Below are 25,228 nucleotides of genomic sequence, written 5' to 3'. Positions count from 1 at the left end.
TAATAAAGAATCGTAGGAAGGGAGGGAAAAAGGAAATGAACAGTGTTTTGAGTAATTCAGGTGAACTCATAATAGATCAGAGGGAATCACTGGAGAGGTGGAGGGAATATTTTGAACATCTTCTCAATGTAAAAGGAAATCATCCTGATGGTGTTGCAAACAGCCAAGCTCATGGGGAGGAGGAAAATGATGTTGGTGAAATTATGCTTGAGGAAGTGGAAAGTATATTAAATAAACTCCATTTTCATAAAGCAGCAGGAATAGATGAAATTAGACCTGAAATGGTGAAGTATAGTGGGAAGGCAGGGATGAAATGGCTCCATAGAGTAGTGAAATTAGCGTGGAGTGTTGGTAAGGTACCTTCAGATTGGACAAAAGCAGTAATTGCACCTATCTATAAGCAAGGGAACAGGAAGGATTGCAACAACTATCGAGGTATTTCATTGATAAGTATACCAGGCAAAGTATTCACTGGCATCTTGGAAGGGAGGGTGCGATCAGTCGTTGAGAGGAAGATGGATGAAAACCAGTGTGGTTTCAGACCACAGAGAGGCTGTCAGAATCAGATTTTCAGTATGCGCCAGGTAATTGAGAAATGCTACGAGAGAAATAGGCAGTTGTGTTTATGTTTCGTAGATCTAGAGAAAGCATATGACAGGGTACCGAGGGAAAAGGTGTTCACTATACTGGGGGACCATGGAATTAAAGGTAGATTATTAAAATAATTCAAAGGCATTTACGTAGACAATTGTAGAATACAAAATCCAGGAAAACATATTTAATGCAATAGTTAAAGCTAAAGTACTGTATGGATCAGAAATTTGGGGAGTAGATCAGGGAATTGTAGCTTTAGATGTAATCGTAAGCAAATTTGCCAAAATAATTATGGGACTACCTAACTGTACTGCAAACATTGGAGTAAGAATGATGTGTGAAGGGGTGAGTATGCGAGCTGAGATTGCTAAGCGAATAGTCAAGTATTGGTTGAGATTAAAGACTGGGGGAGGTGGTGAAATATTAGGCTTAGCCTACCATCACCAAATGAAGCATTTAAACGAAGGCTATTGGGTGGATGGAGTGAAGAAGCTTCTAGAGTACATAGGAATGGGATCATACTGGGTGACTATTATTGAAAGGGATGACAGGAGATTGCATAAGAAAGTAGTTCAAAGAGTGAAAGATATAGAAAGACAAACAATTAGGACAGAATGCAATAGTAAGAGAACACTAATAGAATTTTGTAAAATAAGTGAGAATATGACAATAAGGACACAAATGTTAACAAAGAGGGTAATGAGAGGAATAATCTGGTGGCTGATGGGAGTGTATAAAAATAAAGCTTTAAGAGAAAAAATGACGAAAATAAATGTATTTTATGTAATTCAAATATGGAAGTGGCTCATTTGATTAAGGACTGCAAAGAAACAAGAAACATTAGAGAGAAATACATAGAAAGGAAAGAATTGGATAACATTCTAAATGAAAATGAACTGTACACACTCTCTAGTCTATTAAGCAGAGAATGGAAGAAACCGGGAAAGGTAGCCAAATTATTTAATATTATGAGAGGTATTTGGGAAAAAAAATGTAAAGAAAACAGAGATAATTACATGTAGCTACGTTCAAAGATATATGTAAGCAACTATTAATGAATATGTCTGTGGAAGTAGATTATAACTGAATTTTGTACAAGTTACAAGTAAGTGACAGTTCGAAACTGAACAGAACCAGTGACATGTGATAGTGATGGATGCGATGATCGGACGGCCTCTCCCCCGTTGTGGTGGCCATCCTTGGATGGAGGGGGAGGGGGGTGATGTCCGTTCATTGTTTTCAATCGGTCGTGTGGAATTAATATATTCGATTTATTCACAGATATGGAACATTATATACTATAACTCACTAATAAGTAAGGGCGACAATAATTATAAGTTTAGTATTATGTTTTGTTTTTTAAATTTATATTTGTTCAGTTTTGTCTCTTTGTTCCTTAGATATTGTATATTTCTAATTAGTAGATTCAATTCATTGATATGTAAGCCGTACTGTATACCTTCTTATGAGATTGTTGGTTGTTTGTCTGCCCATTTTATTTTATTTTGGTCTTATTTTAGTTTGGTTTTGTTAGTTTGCTTGTTTTTGGCTGCTGACATACAGTAGAGTTGGAAGAGGGGGGATAGGCCTGACCTATCTCAAGCTAAAGTGTTGATTCGGTACGTCTGCACATGTAAAGTAGAGTAAAGTAGAGTAAAGTAGTGAATAGTGTTAGGTTAGAGGAAGTAAGTTGTCAATGAGACAGTGAAAGATGAGCCGAGTTATGGAATCCGTCTCGGCAGTGAAATACAGGTGTGACAGCCTACATGTAGAGCTAGGCAATCCGCATACATGTGGGTTGTTACAGGAAGGAGTGGTGAGGAAATAACATTGACAGCTTAAAGGGTCTATGAGGTATCGGTTTCCGAGCCTCATGAGACATGTCTGGTCGTGACATCCCAGGAAAGGGTGGTAGCAGTTCCTCACCAGGGGTGATGTCGCGGCCAGACAGATTTAGGATAGATTTAGTATATATTCATGTAGTAAAGTAGTTAGTTTAGTTCTAAGTAGAGGTGGTGTGTTGCATGTGGAGCTGGCGATCCGCCCATGTGCAAGATCCAACAAAGTAGATTTAGAAGTAGTTAAGTAGTATATTCATGTAGTAAAGTAGTTAGTTTAGTTAGGTGGTGTGTTGCATGTGGAGCTGGCGATCCGCCCATGTGCAAGATGCTACAAAGTAGATTTAGAAGTAGTTAAGTAGTAAGTAGTTAGTGTCTAGCTATAAATAGTCTCTGAGTGTTTATTTTATTGTAACATTGTAACTGGGCGAAAGCCTGTTATGTTCAGTTCAATAAATTCATTCGTTCATGTAGACAATTGGGCTTCAGTGAGAATTGATAGTAGAATGAGTTCTTGGTTCAGGGTACTTACAGGGGTTAGACAAGGCTGTAATCTTTCACCTTTGCTGTTCGTAGTTTACATGGATCATCTGCTGAAAGGTATAAAATGGCAGGGAGGGATTCAGTTAGGTGGAAATGTAGTAAGCAGTTTGGCCTATGCTGACGACTTGGTCTTAATGGCAGATTGTGCCGAAATCCTGCAGTCTAATATCTTGGAACTTGAAAATAGGTGCAATGAGTATGGTATGAAAATTAGCCTCTCGAAGACTAAATTGATGTCAATAGGTAAGGAATTCAACAGTATTGAATGTCAGATTGGTGATACAAAGCTAGAACAGGTCGATAATTTCAAGTATTTAGGTTGTGTTCTCCCAGGATGGTAATATAGTGAGATTGAATCAAGGTGTAGTAAAGCTAATGCAGTGAGCTCGCAGTTGCGATCAACAGTATTCTGTAAGAAGGAAGTCAGCTCCCAGACATAACTATCTTTAAATCGGTCTGTTTTCAGACCAACTTTGCTTTACGGGAGCGAAAGCTGGGTGGACTCAGGATATCTTATTCATAAGCTAGAAGTAACAGACATGAAAGTAGCAAGAATGATTGCCGCACAAACAGGTGGGCACAATGGCAGGAGGGTACTCGGAATGAGGCGATAAAGGCTAATTTAGGAATGAACTCGATGGATGAAGCTGTACGCATAAACCGGCTTCGGTGGTGGGGTCATGTGAGGCGAATGGAGGAGGATAGGTTACCTAGGAGAATAATGGACTCTGTTATGGAGGGTAAGAGATGTAGAGGGAGACCAAGATGACGATGGTTAGACTCGGTTTCTAACGATTTAAAGATAAGAGGTATAGAACTAAATGAGGCCACAACACTAGTTGCAAATCGAGGATTGTGGCGACGTTTAGTAAATTCTCAGAGGCTTGCAGACTGAACGCTGAAAGGCATAACAGTCTATAATGATAATGTATGTATGTATGTATATTTATGTTATTAGTGGTCCTATCTTAATAAAAATCGGTATGGAAGGTCCGGAAATAAGTCACTATAATATAGGCTATAAATAATCTTATTCATGCTGAGAAAAATGGTAGTTTAGGGGAAGGCCTGAAATTTAATTCTCAAATATTTATGTTGTTAGTGGTCCTACCTTAATGAAAATCGGTATAAAAAGGTGGAGAGTAAGTTGCTGTAATCTAGGTCATAAATAATTTTATTCACGCTGAGTAAAATGATAGTTTAGGGGAAGACCTAAAATTTAATTCTCTAATGTCTGTGTTATTATACTCCGCACGGCCTTACTTCTAAATTGAAGTTTCGCAAAACAAATGAGCATCGCCTTCCCTCTGTTGCCAGCGCGCTACGCCTGCGAGAACAGCTGATGCAATACGACCGCGGTAAACAGCCGTTTGAAATTGTAATACAGTACTCAAAAAAACGAATGAATATGGATTGAAAACAAATTCACAAGAACTACACTTTCTAACAATATCTGGCACTAAAAGAGAATATATTATTAACAATAAAAAAGAATGAGGAAATAACACATCACTAACGGCTAATGGCTGGCACAGAAAGGAGGTTATGGCCTACAAAGTGAACACTCTACTGATCTCAGTCACTGGAAGCCTCCAACAATATGAGAAACACGCTAAATATTGAAGGAAAATGCAAAAGATCGCGAACCGTACCAAATACCATACACGCTGAGGGAGATAGGTTAACCACGTGGCAACTAGGTTTCGAGATCGTGCTCTGCCGATATAAATCGATATGAATGACAGCTTAGGATTGGTTGGATGTCTATGCTTCAGCGCATAACCATCAGACAGAGCCGAAATCTGCTAAAACGTCAATTTAGAAATAGAGTCGTACAGAGTATAGTGGTCCTGTCGACAAATACTACATAACTAAAGTTATATAGTATTAAATTTCAGATCATTTATGTCTTATACATTTGACCGTACCGGCTATGATAACAGATTTATTCATGATTTTCTTATTTTTGTTGCTAAGTCCTTGTCAACGCCGAGTCACGAGAAAATGGGTAAACAGAATTTAATGAAAATCCGTATGCATAGTCAGGGAATAAGGAACTACAGTCTACGCTATAAATAATTTTGTAAGACGCCCTAATATCACACAGTCGAAAGAAAACTGAATGTGAAGGCCTACAATACAGAAAGCTCATAACATTGATCAACAATAACATTATATTGACCATTGCTTGTTGGGATGTGCTTTGTGTCCCTGTTGCAACTCATCTCCGATAGATGGCATTACTGCTGTATACCGAGTTTTTAAAAATTTGCTTTACGTCGCACAGATACAGATATGTGGTATGGCGACGATGGGATAGGAAAGGGCTAGGACTGAGAAGGAAGCGGCCCTGCCCTTAATTACGGTACAACCCCAGCATTTCCCTGATGTGAAAATGGGAGACTGCGGAAAACCACCTTCAGGGCCGTCGACAGTGGGGTTCGAACCCACTACCTCCCGGATGCAAGCTCATAGCTGCGCGCCCCTAACCACACGGCCGAGTATAATAGCTTGTCTGAATATTGGCGTGAAGTAGATGAGGAGTTGGACAACTTTCTTCTTTAGCATTCCATTCCTCTGGTTCATAAATTTTCTGATATTACTGGTACGTACCACGCTGGTTCATCATAACAAATCCCTACTCTGAGTCACTGATTGGACTGAGCAGTGTGCATATTTAACGGAATAATGCTCACGGCTGTCTGCGGTCTGGTCATCCCAGCTCTGGAACTTTGGACTGTTAGATCGGCACCGTAGTACTGTTCGTTAAAGTGAGAAAATGTGCGGTTTTTCATTTGATCGAATATTTTGCATGAAAACATTACTTTTAAATACTACAATCCTACTGAAGTTTCTGTAATGGCCTGAGTTGACTTCAGTTAGGAAAACCATGAAGACAAGTCTTCCTGAGAATCCCGTAGCGAAGCACGGGTACATCAGCTAGTTATAAATAAATCATTTAAGAGTGGGTGTTTTCCAGCTGAGTGGAAAAAGTGTTACGTAATCCCTATCTTTAAGAAAGGTGATAAGGTGTTGTTCGATAATTATAGACCAGTAGTGCTGCTCTCACTTTCATCGAAGGTGGCGGTGAAAGTCATATATAATCGCCTGTATGACTCTTTTAGTCAGTACATAGACCCATCTCAGCATGGATTTGTTAAAGGCAGGTCAACTGTTACCAATCTGGCAGTTTATTTATCTTCAATTTCCGATGCATTGGACAAAAGTAAACAGGTTGATGTGATGTATACTGATTTCTCCAAAACCTTCGACTCTTTACAACACGAAGCCTTGTTGAGAAAGTTGTCAGCGTATGGAGTGTCCGGGAGTATTTTCTAGTGGCTAAAGGGCACTAGACAAAACGAATATGTTATGTCAAGTCCGAGGGTTTGATCTCTAACCCCTATGAACCTTCACCTGGCGTCCCACAGGGATTGCTGTTAGGGCCTCTTCTATTTGTTTTGTTCCTAAATGACATTACTACAGTCGTTCAGAGCAGTGAATGTCTCTTGTACGCTGCTGACTTGAAACTATACAAAGTCATAGAAGAAGACAGTGATGGTGATTATCTACAAGAGGATCTGAAGCAAATATGCGAGTGGTGTGATAAGTGGTCCCTTAAAGTGAATAAATTCAAGTGTGGTGTCATGTCATTTACTCGGAAATTAACACCTGTATTTTACAGATATAAAATCAGTGGAGAAATTTTAAATCTTGTGGAGGAGTTTAAGGGTCTAGGTGTAATTCTGAGCAACAGGAATGGCTTTTTTTTTTTTTTGCTTTACGTCACACCGACACAGGTAGGTCTTATGGCGGCGATGGGATGGGAAATGCCTAGGAAGTGAAAGGATGCGGCCGTGGCCTTAATTAAGGTACACCGGGCGAGTTGGCCGTGCGCGTAGAGGCGCGCGGCTGTGAGCTTGCATCCGGGAGATAGTAGGTTCGAATCCCACTATCGGCAGCCCTGAAGATGGTTTTCCGTGGTTTCCCATTTTCACACCAGGCAAATGCTGGGGCTGTACCTTAATTAAGGCCACGGCCGCTTCCTTCCAACTCCTAGGCCTTTCCTATCCCATCGTCGCCATAAGACCTATCTGTGTCGGTGCGACGTAAAGCCCCTAGCAAAAAAATTAAGGTACAGCCCCGGCATTTGCGTGGTGTGAAAATGGGAAACCACGGAAAACCATCTTCAGGGCTGCCGACAGTGGGGCTCGAACCCACGATCTCCCGATTACTGGATACTGGCCGCACTTAAGCGACTGCAGCTATCGAGCTCGGTGTCTTATCCTTTGATAAACACATCGATGGTATTATAAAGAAATCTTTCAGACTCCTGGGGTTTATCAAAAGGAATTGTAAAGATTTCGGTAATATTGCATGTGTCAAAACTCTGTTTTGTTCCCTGGTGAGACGCTGTCTCGAGTATGGTTGTGAGGCGTGGCTCCCGTATCAGAAAGGCCACATACACCATCTCGAGAGAGTACAGATAAGGTTCGTGAAGTGGATTAGTTTCTTAATCCTGGGCATGCCATTCTCTTGAAGCAGGTATGAAGAATTTGGAAACATTCTTGGAATGAATACGCTGGCAACGCGCTGAAAATTTGCGAACGCAATCTTAGCGATTAAATGCTTGAAGAGTGAAGTGGACAGTCCGGCTATACTGGGATTGATCCCACTTCATGTTCCAAGCGGACGAACAAGGCAGAAAAATACATTCCACCTGCCCAAATGAAGGACGGATGCGCGTGAAAATTCTTGGCTCATTCAAGCCCTTAGGACAATAAATCAGCTGGAATGGTCACTCGACATTTTCCACCACCCTTCCACTTCTATTCGTAAAGTTCTTAAGGATGGAACATGATAATTTTGTAAATTATGTAAATAATCTGTAGAAAGCATGTGACGATTTATATCTATTTGTATATATGTATATTTGTATGTATATTTAATTCATTCTTTATTTTATTTAATTATTTAACTTAAATTTTTTATTTAACTTTTTATTTCATTTTCTGTTACATCATCTGTAATTGGGACATCCTGTAGGTGATAAATAAATATATTCTATTCTATTCTATTCACTGAATTTCAGAAAGTAGTATTTAATGGTGATAGCTCGCGAGAGAGAGTTTCATCACGAGTGATATTTACTATCCACAGGGTGTTGGATATGGACCTCCTGAATTCAGATAAAGAACGCGTCATTACGAGATGGTCACATTAATATAGTGACACAAGAAATGGAGACAATTATTCACAATGCAACGACGATAATTAAAACTGACAGGAAGGCAAAGCCATAATACCTGCTATAGAACTCGACAGGAGGTCTTACACTATCTTCATGCTGTGAGATATTCCCCAACAGATGTTACTCTTCATGATTATGTTGAGAGACGAAAGGAATATAAGAATCTCATTAAACTCAAAAGGCAGATTACAATGAGAAAATAGGTAAGGAACAAACTGAAAAGTCCAAAAGTCAACCATACAGTGTACTCAAACCAAGAATACCGAAATTTCCTCATGACATTCCGATGGAAATCTGGGTTGAATACTTCTCCAAGGTCCTCCGACCTAACGATACAAGACCTGCTAAGTGATTTGACAAGATATTGGAATTTGATAACTCTCTCCTATTCACACAAGACGAAGTAGAAGATATAATCGACAAGCTGAATTTGAAGAAAGCTTGCGGACCAGATAACATTTACAATGAACACATAACGAGTGCGGCTCCTCTTCTTCTGGAATAGTGGACACTTCTGTTCAATGAATGCCTACGATAGGGTTGTATTCAGGATCGTTGGAGAACCTCTACTCTAAAGCTCTTGTACAAACGGAAAGGGGATCCTTGATACCCTGATGCTTACAGGGATATCGCCCTGAAATGTACTCTTTTGAAACTATTAACCAAACAGGAAGGCTAAAAACTCTACGAGAAAGTTATCTTCCTGAGCAGCTTCAGAAAAGGTCGATCGACTATTCGTGCAATTCAGAATTTACAAAATGATATTCACGAGGCTCTTCCTTTTTAAAAGAGGGAAGTTGATTACGGTGTTTGTAGACTATACTAGGTTTTCGACTCAAACGAGTAAAAGTGATGGATAAATTAACAAATTTATTGGGTGAGAGCAACCCTTTAGTTCGTATAATTAATTACATTTCGGCAGAAAACAGACTTTGAATTAACGAATTGATTAAGGAATTGATCAGCCAACTGGAGTATTACAGTCCTGTATTAAACATTGCGACCCATGATGTGATGCAAGCAATTAAGACGAATGGAGTACAAACCTACATCTATGCTGGTGATATGGTCCTCGTATCAGCTTCTAGAGATGCACGTCGGGAAACCTTCGACAAGTTACTAATTTGGGTTCGAATCAACGAAATGAATATAAACAAAAAGAAAACAGTAATGATGGCATTCAAAGGAGGTGGAAGACGCAGTGAATCTGAGACCATTAAGTACGAGGTGAAGAGTTGGAAACAGTAAACAAATTTAAATATCTAGGCATTTCAAACTCACGGAACAACTTTCACTATCCATGTTAAGGAGAGATTGCCGGCAGCCATTCATGCTATCAATCAATCAATCAATCAATCAATCAATCAATCAATCAATCAATCAATCAATCAAATCAATCAATCAAATCAATCAATCAAATCAATCAATCCTGATGTGCATTTAGGTCAGTTGCCCAGGTGGCAGATTCCCTATCTGTTGTTTTCCCAGGCTTTTCTTAAATGATTGCAAAGAAATTGGAAATTTATTGAACATCTCCCTTGGTAAGTTATTCCAATCCCTAACTCCCCTTCCTATAAATGAATATTTGCCCCAATTCGTCCTCTTGAATTCCAACTTTATCTTTCTTACTTTTAAAGACACCACTCAAACTTATTCATCCACTGATGTCCTCTTACGCCATCTCTCCACTGACAGCTCGGAACATACCACTTAGTCGAGCAGCTCTTCTCCTTTCTCCCAAGTCTTCCCAGCCCAAACTTTGCAACATTTTTGCAACTTGTTTTGCCGGAAATCACCCAGAACAAATCGAGCTGCTTTTCTTTGGATTTTTTACAGTTCTTGAATCAAGTAATCCTGGCGAGGGTCCCATACACTGGAACCATACTCTAGTTGGGGTCTTACCTCCTTTACTATGCAAAGCAAAGTCATCTCCGTACAGGCCATGAAGGCCCTTGGAGCGGTGGAAGGTAAAGGCTTCCGCCATTCGTAACCTCGGCACGTGATGGGGTAGAGTGGTTGGCTCTACGCCTGGCCGCCTTTGCCCCCAGGAATTAACCTGGTACTCATTTTTGGTGTAGGCTGAGTGAACCTCAGGGCCATATGCACCTTCGGAAGTGTAAATCTCGGGGATTCGAACCCACGTCCTTCCGGGCGAACCGAGCACGCCTTTACCGCCTCGGCCAGGCAGCCCCTTTTATATCCTTACTACATCCCCTAAATACCCTCATATGCGCAGAGATCTGTACCCTTTATTCACAATCATATTTATGCAATTACCCCAATTAAGATCTTTCCTTATATTAACACCTAAGTACTTGCATTGATCCCCAAAAGGAACTTTCATCCCATCAACGCAGTAATTAAAACTGAGAGGACTTTTCCTATTTGTGAAACTCACAACCTGACTTTTAACCCCGTTTATCAACATACCATTGCCTGCTGTCCATCTCACAACATTTTCGAGGTCACGTTGCAATTGCTCACAATCTTCGAACGTATTTATTACTCTGTACAGAATAACATCATCTGCAAACAGCCTTATCTCTGATTCCACTTCTTTACACATATCATTGATATATATTTAAAAAAATATAAAGGTGCAATAATACTGCCTTGAGGAATTCCCCTCTTAATTCTCTGAGTTCCATTTTCTAGAAACATAGCCACCCATTCAGTCACTCTTTTGTCAAGTCCAATTGCACTAATTTTTGCCAGTAGTCTCCCATCAACATGTTGGTTACAGGGACTGTTCAGGTCTCGATGATTATCGTTTTGTGGTGACGGTCCTTGGGTGCCTTGCTGTCCCCTTTCTTTGACAAAAGACTGATGCTCTGTCTCCTCCTACTGTTCTTTAACCTGAAGCAAACTCCGCTCATTCAGCACCTGCAAAAATTATCTTTGACAACTTCCAGATGAAAGTAAAACCAATTAATATGGGAACATCTCACTAAATCAAATTTGAAAAATATCCAGAAGCTAAAGGCTACTTTTCTGAAAACGGTGCTTTGTGTTTCTTGTGGACATCATCCAGACTGGTCTATGAATTATGTCGAGAACCACTGTCTTCCAGAATCAGCCTGTCACTACCATCTACGACGGAACTAGTTGAAGAGCATTATCGGAAGAAAGCAGAGACTTTTACTCTACTGACGCTATGATCAGCAGAGAATGGTCAGTTTCCAACTACGAGTTATGTCATCTTGTTGCTGGATTTGCGGTACATGGTTTTCACCATAAAGTCTGCCGCACAACATAGTTTCCTACACCTGCCGTGAATTGTGTATGCTCTCTCTGCGATAATACCATCTCGATAAGTGACCGAAGAGGAAGTCTTGAAAGAATTATGCGAATAGTTATTTATTCTATAGTTACTGTAACATACAGATTAAAGTACAAGAACAACGTAAATGTATTTGCCAGATAGATGTACCTAACTGATGTTATTCCCAGCACTGCCTTCGTCATGTACCGTAGAAAGCGCGCCAAGCCCATCAGCTTATGTTATAAGTTATATTTTCGAATGTAATAAAAATAGTGATCGAGAGCATTCTTTGGATAATTGTGGCTGTTGAAAGACAGACTTTTAGTTTTAAGTATATTGCATGCCTGTTCTCTATACTTTTCACTTCAGGATTTACGTAAACAGGTCTTATTGAAATACTGAGACTTTATAATTTAGGTTAGGTATGCATTTTTCACGTCGTGAGTAATAAAAATTCAAGGGACGTAATGTTTCTCGTGGAATTTATTCATTGAATTGTTATTGTAGAGCACGTTTTTGTGGAAATATAATGTGTGGCGAATTTAAATAAATTATCACAACGCCAAGAAGTTGTGTGCACCACGACGAAAATCCAGCTATACAATAAATACTTAAATATTCTAATTTCTTTCGAATGAAGGGAGGAGACGTATATGGAAGACGAAAATCCTAACCGAAAATGTAACTATTAGGCATACGAGTTTCACTCATTTTTCCCAGCTGGAGGTGAGTTCTACTTTTGACTTTCTTCTTCTTATAGGCACCGGTATAGATTTATAGCAGTGCGTTTCATTGTTGATACACAAGAAGTTTAAAAGTAAGCCAGATAATTAGTAAGCAAGTGAACCTACAATTGTGTTATTTCTTTGATTAGGTAATATTGAGAACGTGTCAAGTAACAGCAAAAGCTAGTGTCAAGTGTAGAACTAAATGCAGTTCATAAAACCCATTTTGGCATTGTTATAGATAGACTACACTTTAAACAATTTGAATTAAACTATTGCTAGTTTTAGGTGTTGCAACTTCATTCCTTGAAGGATGAGCTGCACTGGAGGTACGATGGCAAAGCCTTATTATAATTTATATTTTTGTACGTTCATTGTCTCCATATTTTTATTAATGCACAATAATTATGAATTATTGGATTCATGATGAGTAAATCAATCGTTATGCATTGATCACTTTGATCACATTTTAAACCTGCTTCTCCTAAAATTACCTAGCAAAAATTACCTAGACCTAACTTACGAGATATGAAACGATCACAGGTGTTAATGAGTGGTTGTTTTTCACGGGTTCTGGAACCGCCTCCTCCTCCGGCCCTCGGGAGAGGCCTCCTCCTCATTGACCTCAGGCAAGGTCATTGCTATGCTAGCTAAGACTGGATGCTTAACCTCACATCCGCCATCTTGGAGGGGCTTAACCTTACTTTTTACGCGTAAGCGAGCAAGCCTAACCTCATGGAGGGGCCCAACCTTACTTTTACGACGAGATGCCCTTCCTGGCACCTAAGAGAGCGAGCTGAACCTCACAGACGCTATCTTCGAGGGGCTTAACCTTACTTTATACGCGCAAGACAGCAAGCCTAACCTCAGAGCCGCTATCTTGGAGAGGCCTAACCTCAGTTTAAGGCCAGATGCCCTTGCCGACGCTATCTTGAGTAGTAGGGCAATGGGCATTCTCGAGACGTTATTTTGAGTCGTAGGGCAATGGAGATTAGCATAAGAGAGCACACCTAACCGCATGGAGGAGCCTAACCTCAGCTTTACGGACGGATGCCCTTCCCGACGCCAATTACACAAGATGGCGGCTATATACAGCTCCTTATGAGACAGCTCACGGGCGCTTGCGCAGGATAGCTGCTACTCTTAGGATATGGCTAAGGGCGCTTGCGCAAAATGGCGGCTATCTAATTCTACAAGATGGTGGTTGCTTTTATGAGACGGCTTAAGGGCGCTTGCGCAAGATGGCTACAATCTAATTTAGTAGGGCAATGGAGATTAGCATAAGAAAGCACACCTAACCACATGGAGGAGCCTAACCTCAGTTTTACAGCTGGATGCCCTTCCCGACGCCAATTGCACAAGATGGCGGCTATACACAGTCCTTATGAGACGGCTTAAGGGTGCTTGCGCAAGATGGCTGCTGCTCTTAGGAGACGGCTTAAGGGCGCTTGCGCAAGATGGCGGCTATACACAGGCTCTTATGGAGAAAGCTAGTCCAGGGGGTTACTGCACAAGATGGCTGCTATACATAGGCACTTATAGAGAAAGATGCCGGCCATGGGCGATTGCACAAGATGGTAGCTATACATGGGCCCTTATGGGAAAAGATGACGGCCAAGGGCACTTGCGCAAGATGGCGGCTATACATAGGCTCTTATGAGACGGCCATAGGTGATTGCACAAGATGGCGACTATGCATGGGCTCTTATGGAGAAAGATGATGGCCATGGACGCTAGCGCAAGATGGCGGCTATACACGGGTTTATATGGAGAAAGCTTAGCTTAGAGGCTACTGTGCAAATGGCGGCTATAGACAGGCTCTTATGAGGCTAACTCCTAGAACGTGGGTCAGAGGTTACTATGTAAGATGGCGGCTACTCTTAGGAGACAGCTTAAGGGCGTTTGCGCAAGATGGCGGCTATACACAGGCTCTTGTGGAGAAAGCTAGCCCAGAGGCCTACTGCACAAGATGGCAGCTATACATAGGCTCTTTTGGCCTCTTCCTCCTCCGAAGGGACACAGCTGCCCTCCTCCTCCTCATCCGTATAGCAAAAGGGCAAAAGGGCACATCTTCCTAGCAAATGGGCAAAAAGAACACTTCCTCCTCATCTGTAGGGCAAAAGGGCTACTCTTCCTGGCAAAGGGGTACCTCCTTCTAGCAAAAGGGCAAAAGGGCACCTCCTAGCAAAAGGGCAAATGGGCAAAAAGAACCTGTGCGTTCATTTCGGATCAAAGTATAATTTTCGAGGTGGGCGAGAGAATCTGACAACCAAGGTTTCATCCAAGTTTCCCCATTCATCACGATGTGAGAGTTGACATTAGCAATTATGTTACGGAGTTCGTTGAAGTGAGGAATTACACTTTGGACGTTAGCATGTACTACCTGTAAGGAATTTGGGAAGTTGTTAAAAGCACTTGTAAGAGGATTAGTACATCTTATTCATAAATTAGAAGTAACAGACATGAAAGTAGCGAGAATGATTGCTGTTAAACACAGGTGGGAACAATGGTAGGAGTGTACTCCGAATGATGAGATAAAGGCTAAGTTAGGAGTGAACTCGATGGATGAAGCTGTACGCATAAACCGGCTTCGGTGGTGGAGTCATGTGAGGCGAATGGAGGAGGATAGGTTACCTAGGAGAATAATGGACTCTGTTATGGAGGGTAAGAGAAGTAGAGGGAGACCAAGACGACGATGGTTAGACTCAGTTTCTAACGATTTAAAGACAAGAGGTATATAACTAAATGAGGCCACAGCACTAGTTGCAAGTAAAGGATTGTGCCGACGTTTAGTAAATTCACAGAAGCTTCCAGACTGAACGCTGAAATGATAATGTATGTATGTGTTACATTTTTAATGATGGAAAAAATGCAAATTTCAGGTGGTATGCAACATATTTCTTCATACAGCACATGCTTTCAGATTACCATAATTTAAAGAAAGAATTCCATATTTGTTAAAAAATATAGGCCTACTTGCAGAATTTAAAATGAAATTTATTTTGTCCACCTAGAATGCATTCAGCGAAACCGCAATGGACTTCCTGGAGAAAGAAATCATATAATACTTGATGGTGTACCCGTGCTTCGCTACGGGATTCTGAGAAAGACTGTCTTTGTGGTTTTCCCAACTGAAGTCAACTTAGGCCATTACAAAAACGTCAGTAGGATTGTAGCGATTAAAAGCAATGTTATCAATACTCGATCAAACGAAAAACTGCACATCTTCTCACAGTAAGTACTACGGTGCTGATCTAACAGTCCAAAGTTTCAGTGCTGAAATGATTTGACCGCAGACAGCCGTGAACACTCCTCTGCCATTATTCCGTTAAATGTGCACACTGCTCATTCCAATCGGTGCCTCAAGTAGGGGTTGAATAGCTCGAATGATATGATGAACCGATTTGTTACGTACCAGTAGTATTAGAAAATTGATGAACCAGAGGAATTGCATGCTAAAGAAAAGAGTTATCTAACCACCCAGCTACTTCCCGCCAATATTCAGGCAGGCTGTTAAACTCGGTGCGACCGGGCGAGTTGGCCGTGCGGTTTGGGGCGCGCAGCTGTGAGCTTGCATCCGGGAGGTAGTGGGTTCGAGCCCCACTATCGACAACCTTGAAAATGGTTTCCCGTGGTCTCCCATTTATACACCAGGCAAATCCTGGGGCTGTAACGTAATTAAGGGCAAGGCCGCTTCCTTCCCACTCCTAGCGCTGTCCTATCCCATTGTCGCCATGAGTCCTGTCTGTGTCGGTGCGACGTAAAGCAAATTTTAAAAAAACCTCGGTATCAGCAGTAATCGCATCTATCGGAGATTAGTAGCAACAGACACAAAGCACATCACAACAAACAATGGTCAATGTATTTTATTGTTGACCAATGTTATGAGCTTTCTGTAGTGTAGGCCTCCACATTTAGTTTTCTTTCGACTCTGTAATATTAGAGCGTCTTACAAAATGAATTATACTGTAGCGTAGAGTGTAGTTCCTTATTCTCCGACTTTACATACCGATTTTCATTCAATTCTGTTTACCTATGTTCTCGTGACGGCGCTGATATGAACTTAGCAACAAAAATCCAAATTCATGAATATCTCTTATCATAGCCGGCACGGTAAAAATGTAAAAGCCATTAGTCGATAGGGCCACTAATAACACAAATATTTGAGAATTAAATTTTAAGCCTTCCCCTAAACTACCATTTCACTCAGCGTGAATAAAATTATTTATGGCCTAGATTGTAGCAACTTATTTCCCGACTTTGCATACCGATTTTTATTAAGATAGGACAACTAATAACAAATATTTGAGAATGAAATTTTATACCTTTCCCTAAAGTACCATTACTCTCAGCGTGAATAAGATTATTTATGGCCTAGATTGCAGCGACTTATTCCAGGACTTTACATACCGATTTTCATTAAATTCAGTGAATTGTGGTGCTATAATTTGGGATATGCCTAAATTGTAATTGTAGACCAGGTCATACTACTCTGCACACTGCTCATTCAAAACCGCGCTTCAGAGTAAGGATCGAATAGCTGGAATACTATGATGCACCAGTGTGTTACGTACCAGCAGTATGGTATCAGAAAATGTATGAACCAGAGAAATAACATGCTGAAGAAGAAAGTTTTCTAACTCCCCAGCTATTTCCCGCCAATATTCAGTCCGACTGTTATACTGGGTCAATGTAACGTTATTGTTGATCAATGTTATGCGCTTTCAATATTGTAGACCTTCACATTTAGTTTTCTTATGACTCCGAAATAGGCCTACCACTCTTATCACAGTCGGTACGGTTAAAGTGAATAAAACATAAATGATCGGAAATTGTATTCTCTATAACTTTTGTTACGTACTACACTTCGATAGGAACAATAACATTGGTATTTAAAAATTAAAATTTAGGAGCTTTCCCCTAAACTACAATTTCATCTAGGGTGAATAAAAGTGTTTATAACTTACACTGTAGTTCTTATTCCCCGACTCTATATACCGATTTTCATTGTTAGAGTAAGCTAACTTGACACGTGCTCTTAAATTGCTATTCAAGAATGAAAACTGTAAAAAGCAACGATTTATTGTTAAAACAGCACCACACACAATTAGCAACTAGGTATAGACAAAGCCACATAAACATACATTATTGAAGGAGGTTTTACAAACTTAAAAGGAGCAAAGAGAGAATGTAAAGATTGGTCACTAACTCACTTAGGTTCTACTCCTGCTGTACTTGTGTATGGAGAACCAGTGAGGTTACCAGCAGACTTCGTGTAGGAGACGCCACCAATGACAGATGTACCCTCCTTTGTCTTGAAACTCAAAGAGCCCATCAAGTCCTTACGTCCAGTTCAACCAGTGCACCACTCAGTCAGAAAGACATTCATTCCCTCTGACCTTCTAACTTGTTCCCATGTATTTGTTCGTCATGATGCAGTTCAGAAACCATTACAGCCAATCTACGACGGACCCTTCAAAGTACTTACTAGAAGAGAGAAACATTTTGTGATTCAATTACCCAACGGTGAACAGACTGTATCAATAGACAGACTGAAACCTGCTTTCCTTGTAGATGACACATTTCCTTCACAAAATGAAAAACAACAGCCCAGCTACCAAGAGCCTCCATCTCCTGCAGTACTCGTTCTGGACGAACTGTTCGCTTTCCAGCTAAATACCTCTCCGTTTCACTGGGGAGGGAGTATGTACAATAGAGTAAATTAATATATTATTTTGGGTCCACCTTTTCAATACAAATTGTAAATAGTTTAAATTACATAGGGACTAGTTTCGACCTAGTAATAGGTCATCATCAGCCTGGAGTAAATTAAAGCGTAAATATCGAAGAAAAAATAAACAATGTAAACACAAGTACAGTCTTTTTAAAAGTACATACCATGTGGGATATTGAGTAGCAATGTATTAAAATAATAACTCTTCCAAGTGACGAAGCACTGAGCGGAAGTTATTTTGTTTAATTATGAATAAAGTTCAGTGCGCCGTATAGCAATAAAAGTCCATTGTGCACTAAAAGATGTTATAAAGAAGAATTATCAGTTGAATGCTGGCTTCTTGAGTTTGCTATTGTATATTCGAAGAAGTTACATCAAAACGACTCCAAAGACTTAGTGACCAATCTTTACATTCTCTCTTTGCTCCTTTTAAGTTTGTATAACCTCCTTGAAAAATGTATGTTTATGTGGCTTTGTTTATATCTGGTTGCTAAATCATTAAATTCTGTTAACCCATTTTTTTTTTTTTGCTAAGGGCTTTACGTCGCACCGACACAGATAGGTCTTATGGCGACGATGGGATAGGAAAGGCCTAGGAGTTGGAAGGAAGCGGCCGTGGCCTTAATTAAGGTACAGCCCCAGCATTTGCCTGGTGTGAAAATGGGAAACCACGGAAAACCATCTTCAGGGCTGCCGATAGTGGGATTCGAACCTACTATCTCCCGGATGCAAGCTCACAGCCGCGCGCCTCTACGCGCACGGCCAACTCGCCCGGTTTAACCCATTTTCTCGTGGCTCGGAGTTGATAGCAACAAAAATACAAATTCTTGAATATCTGTGTTATCAAAGCCCGTACGGTAACAATGTATGACATAAATGATAGGAAATTTAATTCTATATAACTTCAGTTATATAGTAATTATCGATAAAAAACCACTGATAATATAAATATTATCAGTGGTTTTTTTATCGATAATTACTATATAAAAAAATATATAGTATAAATATTTGAGAATTATATTTTTAGGCCCTCCCCTAAACTACCATTTCACTTAGCGTGAGTAAAATTATTTATAGCCTAGATTGTAGAGGCTCAACCCCCGACTTCACGTACCGATTTTCATTAAATTCTCTTCAGCCGTTTTCTCGTGATGCGTGTACATACATACATACATACATACATACAGACAGACAGACAGACAGACAGACAGAAATTACGGAAAAGTAAAAAGTTCAGTTCCTTGTTACTACGGACATGCCCGATACAGAAATACCATTCTTTTCAAATTCTGAGCAATGTACAGACAAAACTCTTAATTTATATATACAGATATCTGGAACCATCTTTCGCTCAACCACACTAAGGTTACGGAAATTGGAATTGGGAAACACCTCAGCTGGCTTTGCAGTACATCACACTAGACATCTCCAGGTTCTTAGGAGTAAAGGCATCCTCTTCGAAGACCGCATGTCCACGCTTTTTTTTTTGGCTGGGTGGCGCTCATCTCTACTGTTACCCAGTCGGCCCAAGGAAAATCAAACGGGCAAACGCCTATTTTAATAGTTGGCTGTCGCCTCCCCGCTCCACTATGTACTCGTGCCTAATCAAGGGCGTGGACACCTCTCATTCTCCAACCTCCATCCGTGATGAAATTCGCCGCAGCGGAACCTTTGTTGAAGCGGTTCTTCTCCTACAGGATGGCTTATCAGGACAACCTTCTCCAGACGTCGTCGCCTTCTTCCGCTTTCCAGGCCCACCGATAGGCATCATCGAAAACGGTATACGTCTCTATGATGCTGACTATGCTGCGGTCACTACTCCGGAGCATCTACTACGGCAAATGATTTCCCTTCCTGACTTCCCTATCTCTCCTACCATCCCTCCCACCGTTACTCACTCCTCACCCACGTCTACTACCACTACTACCACCACCACCACCACTTCTGTCCATCCTGCTCCGTCTGCTTCCACCTGCACTGTTACGTCCAGTCACCCCTCTTCTATCATGTCTGCACCCGTTATCTCCCTACCTGCTAGTTCCCAGCCGCCCCCTGCCCACTTCACCGATGCCACCGTCGCAGCTCCACCACTCTCCCCCAACACTGAAGACTCCTCCGTACCAGCTCACCACCGGCTTTCGTCACCGAGCTGTGTCATCCGTGGCCTGGACCCCGTCTTCACAGAGCAAGACATCCTGGCTGAACTGAACTTCGCAGGCGTCCCTGCCCGTCGAGCGTTACGCATCTTCAATTCCAACGGCCCGACCTTCATGGTTCGTCTCCAACTCTCCTCTGCAGCCGACGTCGACCATCTACTCACCACCGGCGTCCGGTTTCGCGGGCGAACATATCGAATGGAGCCTTCTCGCTCCCCACCCCGCAACGAACGTTCCCCTCCTCTTACCTCTTCTCGTAGTCCGCCGCCCGCCGCGCCACCCACGCCACCACCGCAAGCGGTCCCCCTACCCGCTCCACAACCGAACTTCTTCATACCGCCCCTCCCGACCCTAGACCTTCTCCGCCTTCTTGCCACTTCCATTACCAACATTATCGCCACCCTTTCCTACCTTCTCTCACAATACTACCCTCCACCTTACACCCAATTTCTACCAGCACCATTTATCTAATACGCTTATGTACATCTCTGTAAATATATGTCACTTTCTGTAATGCGCGCCCGAGCTACATCAGTCTTAAATAAAATCAATTGTCCCCTCTTCCCCTGCTGTTCGTAGGGGTTTGCCTGCGCGGGGTGCTTTGGGGGCTTCGCCCTGGGTCCCGGCTTATTGTGGTGGTGCCCTTACGCCAGATTCATTCACTCTTTTCCCCCTCTGGTGTGTACGACACACACCCCCTAGATTATAACTTCTCCACCACTTCTTTCCTCTATAAGGCCGAAGAGCTCCTTAGTTGAGCTGATGGCCCGCCCCTCCTCGTTTGAGGGGAGGAATGAAATAACTTCTTTTCGCTTCGCTTCGTAGGTGTATAGGATCCTCGGTTTCCAGACAGCACTTCTCTCCACATCAACGGATGTTAAGGGAATCAAGTGAGATCTTCCAATCTTTCACTTATCTTGCACATAATTTGAAAGTTCTGTTTTTCTTAGCATTTTCTCTCTTTCAAGGTATACTAGAGATGGATGAACTGAGAATGGGAAGCAGAAAGACGGCGAAGTTGCCGTTAAGACCTAAAAGGCTAAAAGGACCTCTAAACCAAATAAATTAAGTGCGGCCAGTATCCAGTATTCGGGAGATAGTAGGTTCGAACCCCACTGTCGGCAGCCCTGAAAATGGTTTTCCGTGGTTTCCCATTTTCACACCAGGAAAATGCTGGGGCTGTACCTTAATTAAGGCCACGGCCGCTTCCTTCCCACTCCTAGCCCTTTCCTGTCCCAACGTCGCCATAAGACCTATCTGTGTCGGTGCGACGTAAAGCAACTAGCAAAAAAAAAAAAGAAAAAAAAAAAACAAATAAACGCTGCAAAGGCAAGAAAGGACAAATAAGGCGCAACAATTTCTGGCCTACAGTGGCTCGGAATGAGTATACTGTATATTATATTGAACCTCGTCTTCGGACTCTCGAGAAGAAAAGGACTTTTCCTCAACTTCTGAACCATTCAAACACGTACGTATATACTTACAGTAAGACAATAATATAATTTTATGTTTTCCGTTTTCTGTATTTATACGACACTAATAAAAGGTCCGAGCAAAACGATTTAGACAAGAATAACTTGGTCTGGAGTGTAAATAATTTAATTATGGTGCAAAAATTGGTTAACATAATTAAAACCAAGCAAATCTCACCAAAATTAAAATGACCATTTATTTTTCAGTACATTTGTTAACATTATGACGACAGGGTTTTACAGGTTAAAGACAATTGCTTTATTTTCCTAATTCTTAATTTCATAATAGTTTCGTTTTAATGGGTTGCGTTTTAGAAAATCCGTATGTGATGTTTAAATCTGTCAAGCCATCTTTTATTTTGGGGGTGGACGGTTGATTCCCCCCCCCCCCCTCCCAACCATAACCAAGACAGAAGTAAAGTAACAAATCCAAATAAATAAGCTTTCCACTTGTGTGTGAGTTTTATTTTGACTCACTGTATGTAAAATTGAAAGCGAACTTGAATGTTCCACTCTTATTAAGTATTGAATAGGGGATAGAAGAAACCAGGCACAGACCGGCCGGTGCGCGACCCTATCCGATCTCTCTTGGCCAACCCTTGTTCTCTTCCGACCCCGACTGTAATAGGCTTGAGAGACCTATGCCTTTCGTAAGCCTTCCCCTTCTTTAGCGTATACCTTCATTTTTCGAGTTATCGGACTTAAGTCTTTCTGATCAGTCTTACTTGTACTGTCTTAAAACAATAATCACCACCATCGTATCCGAGCTTCAGGAAATACCTCAAAAGCCTAAGTTTGATACATTACTATGGGAGATATTCTGGCATTTACAAAGTATTTTTGCAACATTTCGTTAGTTGGAATTCCCTTAGTATTTAGTGTTATACACAACTAACTATGTAGCAGTAATTTTTGCAATATATAAATACCGTTCCCCAGTTACTGATCAGCTGTCATTTGGGCATAAATTCATAATGACAAAGATATTACTAGCAGTTACCCGCGGCTTTATTAACGTGGATTTCGTAATTTGATAAAAGTAATTGTTCCTCGCTGCTGCACTGACAATTCCTAAGGTTTTAAAAACTCGCCGAAAATGTTAGTTTCGTTTACCCCAAGCTACGATGACCAGCGTACTCAGGATCATAAAAGCAAAGCAAAGCAAAGCAAAGGAAGCAAAGTCATCTCCGTACAGGCCATGAAGGCCCTTGGAGGGGTGGAATGGAAGGTAACCTCGTCACGTGATGGGGTGGAGTGGTCAACTCTAGGCCCGGCCGCCTTTGCCCCCAGGAATTAACCTGGTACTCATTTTTTGGTGTAGGCTGAGTGAACCTCAGGGCCATGTGCACCTCCGCAAGTGAAAATCTCGTTTCTTAAATTTTACGACTTCCTGACGGGGATTCGAACCCACGTCCTTCGGGGAGAACCGAGCACGCCTTTACCGCCTCGGCCAGGCAACCCCTACTCTGGATCATGTGACATAGAACTCATGTGAGAAACAGCCCTCTCTCTAGTCGAAAACAGAAAAACAAAAATGCATGTTTTTTAAGGAGATTCCAAATACCAATTTCCACGTCTGTAAGATCTACACTATTTGAGCCATTAGTATCCACATAGAAATAATTCAACCCATTTTTCAGCCCTTCCCTCTCCCCTTAAGCGGATATTCCGAAAACAAAACAAAAAATGTTTGACATATAAGTAACCTCATAAAAATCGTCACTTCATTTCACCCCCCTCCCGTAATTGGATTTTCTGAAAACAAAACAATACATGTTCCTGTAATTTTAAAGGAGATTCCCAATACCAATTTTCACGTCTGTAACATCTTCAATTTTTGAGTTATAAGTATCCTCATAAAGAGAATTCAACCCTTCTTCAGTCCTTTTTACAACACCCAAAGTGAACTTTCCGAAAACAAAAACATATATATTTCTTCATTTTTAAAAAAGATTCCAAATACAAATGTTCATGTCTGTAACATCTTCAGTTTTTAAGTTATACGTACGTATCCTTATAAAGAGAATTCAACCTAGTCCGACTCATTTGCTGAATGGTCAGCGTTGAGGCCTTCGGTTCAGAGGGTCCCGGTTTCGATTCCCGGCCGGGTCGGGGATTTTAATCGCCTTTGATTAACTCTTCTGGCCCGGGGACTGGGTGTTTGTGTTTGTCATATTCAGTCAACACACAGAAACACGCGAAAGTGATTACATCCCTCCATATAGGGTTGTGTCAGGAAGGGCATCCGGCCGTAAAACAGGGCCAAGTCCACTTGTTCGACAAAGTTCGCACCCGCAACCCCACAGATATGGGAAAAGTGGTAGAAAGGAAAAGAAAGAAGAAAGGGAATTCAACCCTTCCTCAGTCCTTTTTACAACCCCCAAAGTAGATTATCTGAAATCAAGACAAACAAATTCGTGTTTCTTTATTTTTAAAGATGATTTTCATGTCTGTAACATCTTCAATTTTGATAAATAAGTATCCTCGTGAAAGGTATTCAACCCCTCTTTCGCCTAATTTACCCCCTTAAGGGGATTTTTCGAAAACAAAACAAAAAAATACGTGTCTCTTTATTTATAAAGGCGATTCGAAATACCAATGTTTACGTCTGTAAACTGTTAAGTTTTTGAGATATAGACCTAGTCATTTAAACAATTCAACCCCCTTTTCACCCCCTTAGCGACAGAATATCTAAAAGTGGTGGTGTTGGTAGTAGTGGTGGTGATTATTGTTTTAAGAGGAAGTACAACTAGGCAACCATCCCCTAGATTTCACTAATCAGAGGGAAAAAATGGAACGGATCCGACACTTCGAAAAATGAAAATATCGGCCAAAGGAAGACAAGGGCCACGAACGGCATGAAAATGAAAGGATCCCTAGCCCTCGTAAACCTAATAAAAACAAGAGTTGACCAAGAGAGGTCGGATAGGATAGATGAAAGTTAAGGAGCTTGGCACAAGTGGAAACAATGCCAGGACTCAGCTAAGGACCCCGTGGTCGTCAACCCACGCTCCATAGTTTAGAGCCCCTGGGACTCTTTTAGTCGCCTCTTATGATAGGCAGGGGATACCGTGGGTGTTATTGTACCGCCCCCACCACAGGGGTGAATATCCAAAAATCCTCGCTTAATGAGCACCTACACTCTAATATAAATGTATCGCTAAAATTTCATTTCTTTTTGTCCAATAGTTTTAGCTCGGCGATGATGAATCAGTCAGTCAGGACATGTTATTTTATATTATTTTAAACAAGGACAAAGTATGTCGACTACACAGTATTTTGTCGATAGACAGATGGCAATAAACGTACTAGATAGTTAAAAACACTCTCTTAAAATGAAATGGCCTATTAAAAAATACAGTAAGAACTTACCCCGTCTCGTTAATGGCATTTTCCAATATTCCTCCCACGGCATATTTGTGCGGAATTTTCCTTATAGCTTCACTCACATTTTTAGCTTCAATTTGGTGTTCCTGAATACCAGATATCGGTTTCCATGTTGCAATGGAATATTGCTTGGCATTTGCACGAAGAATATGTACAGTTATTAGAAATATGAAACAACATGACTTCTTACGAAAAGTCATTGTGTCCAACACTCTTGACAGTCAACGACCATATGATTCATAAGTCACATGAACGGCAAGCTGTCA

At 41.2% G+C, this 25,228-nt stretch overlaps 1 protein-coding gene across 1 annotated transcript in view; it reads right to left on the bottom strand.

Annotated features, from left to right (window-relative positions):
* Positions 1–25,182, bottom strand: part of LOC136881915 (putative phospholipase B-like 2) — a 166,874-nt gene extending 141,692 nt beyond the window's left edge. Inside the window, exon 1 of the mRNA XM_067154360.2 lies at positions 24,948–25,182. Coding sequence (XP_067010461.2) covers positions 24,948–25,162 — 215 coding nt within the window. The 5' untranslated portion in view covers positions 25,163–25,182. The remainder of the gene's footprint in view (positions 1–24,947) is intronic.
* Positions 25,183–25,228: the final 46 nt, after the last annotated feature.

This window comes from Anabrus simplex, chromosome 10, assembly GCF_040414725.1.
Source record: "Anabrus simplex isolate iqAnaSimp1 chromosome 10, ASM4041472v1, whole genome shotgun sequence".
Classification (NCBI taxonomy): domain Eukaryota; kingdom Metazoa; phylum Arthropoda; class Insecta; order Orthoptera; family Tettigoniidae; genus Anabrus; species Anabrus simplex.
The sequence above is the reverse complement of the archived record's forward strand: the minus strand, read 5'-3'. Positions and strand labels throughout refer to the sequence as shown.